General features: G+C 30.0%; 1 protein-coding gene across 1 annotated transcript; it reads right to left on the reverse strand.

Annotated features, from left to right (window-relative positions):
* Positions 1-844: 844 nt before the first annotated feature.
* On the reverse strand, positions 845-1,039 carry P170DRAFT_346374 (uncharacterized protein; the record flags this gene model as incomplete). The annotated part of the gene is made up of 1 exon (XM_024843565.1): positions 845-1,039. A coding segment is annotated over one exon (195 nt), but the record flags the coding sequence as incomplete, so codon positions are not given.

A 1,039-nucleotide genomic window follows, 5' to 3' on the forward strand; every position in this document is an offset into this window, starting at 1 on the left:
GTCAAAGATACTAATGTCCCGAATAACTTTCAAACTATTAAATATAAACTATATATTTGCCATGGATAAAAAGATTCCATCCTTATTAATCTTCTTGTAGAGCAGCTATATATCTTCTAGGTAAAAATAGCACAAAAAGACCATGTGTTTTCAGACAAAATCCTCCAAGTTCTCTAAAAATAACCAGCAACTTACCAGCTCAAATTACTAAAAAAATAGGAGAGAAACTCGGCTCAGAAACTCCAATATAATAAAACTATTAATAGCCTTAAGCTCTTTAATATAACTAAGTATATAATCTATCTAATCTAGTAGTAGCGGGTCGGCTAGCTCAAGACAAGAATAAAACCCAGATATTATAAATATCCTTATTATTATGCTATCTAATTTGGCCACTGTTATAGCTGCTATTATTTTCACTAAGTGTTCGGTAAGGGTATGTATATAGTCTAAGAAGACGCGACCCGTAAACTAGTAAAAGAGTGACTAAATATTATTTATAAAGACTATTTCTACTGCCTTCAGGCTTTTAAAGCAAGGAATAAAAGTTATAAGGGCTTTAATATTTTAAGCCTTCTCTTGGACCAGGTGCTATTCCTGTGCCTAAGTATTAAAATAGTAAAAAATACCTAAGTATAAGACTTTCTTCCCTCTAAAAGTCCAGAAACATTTGTTTTAATTATATTAATACTTAGTTAGTATATAGATCTAAGACTGAAAATACTTGTAGCTTTTAATACCTAAGAGTACTATTAGTAAGTTTTCTATAAAAAAGTCAATAATACTTATAAGAGTTAATTTTCTTAGTAACCTTATAAATAATCTCGCGGACGTGTAGTGTTATCTAAGAGTATGATATTTGTAGTAAGTAGTCTAATCCTGTTGTTAAAAAGGCCATCTTTAGCTTCCGGAATATGTGGCAGGTATATAAGTGGTGTAGTGTTCGGTTTACTGAGGAGAGTAATAATAAAGAATTATCTTTTTTAATATATCTAATAATATACAGCAGTAGTTCAGATAGGAGATTATAAAATCTAAC

Source organism: Aspergillus steynii (assembly GCF_002849105.1).
Source record: "Aspergillus steynii IBT 23096 chromosome Unknown P170scaffold_1, whole genome shotgun sequence".
Lineage (NCBI taxonomy): Eukaryota > Fungi > Ascomycota > Eurotiomycetes > Eurotiales > Aspergillaceae > Aspergillus > Aspergillus steynii.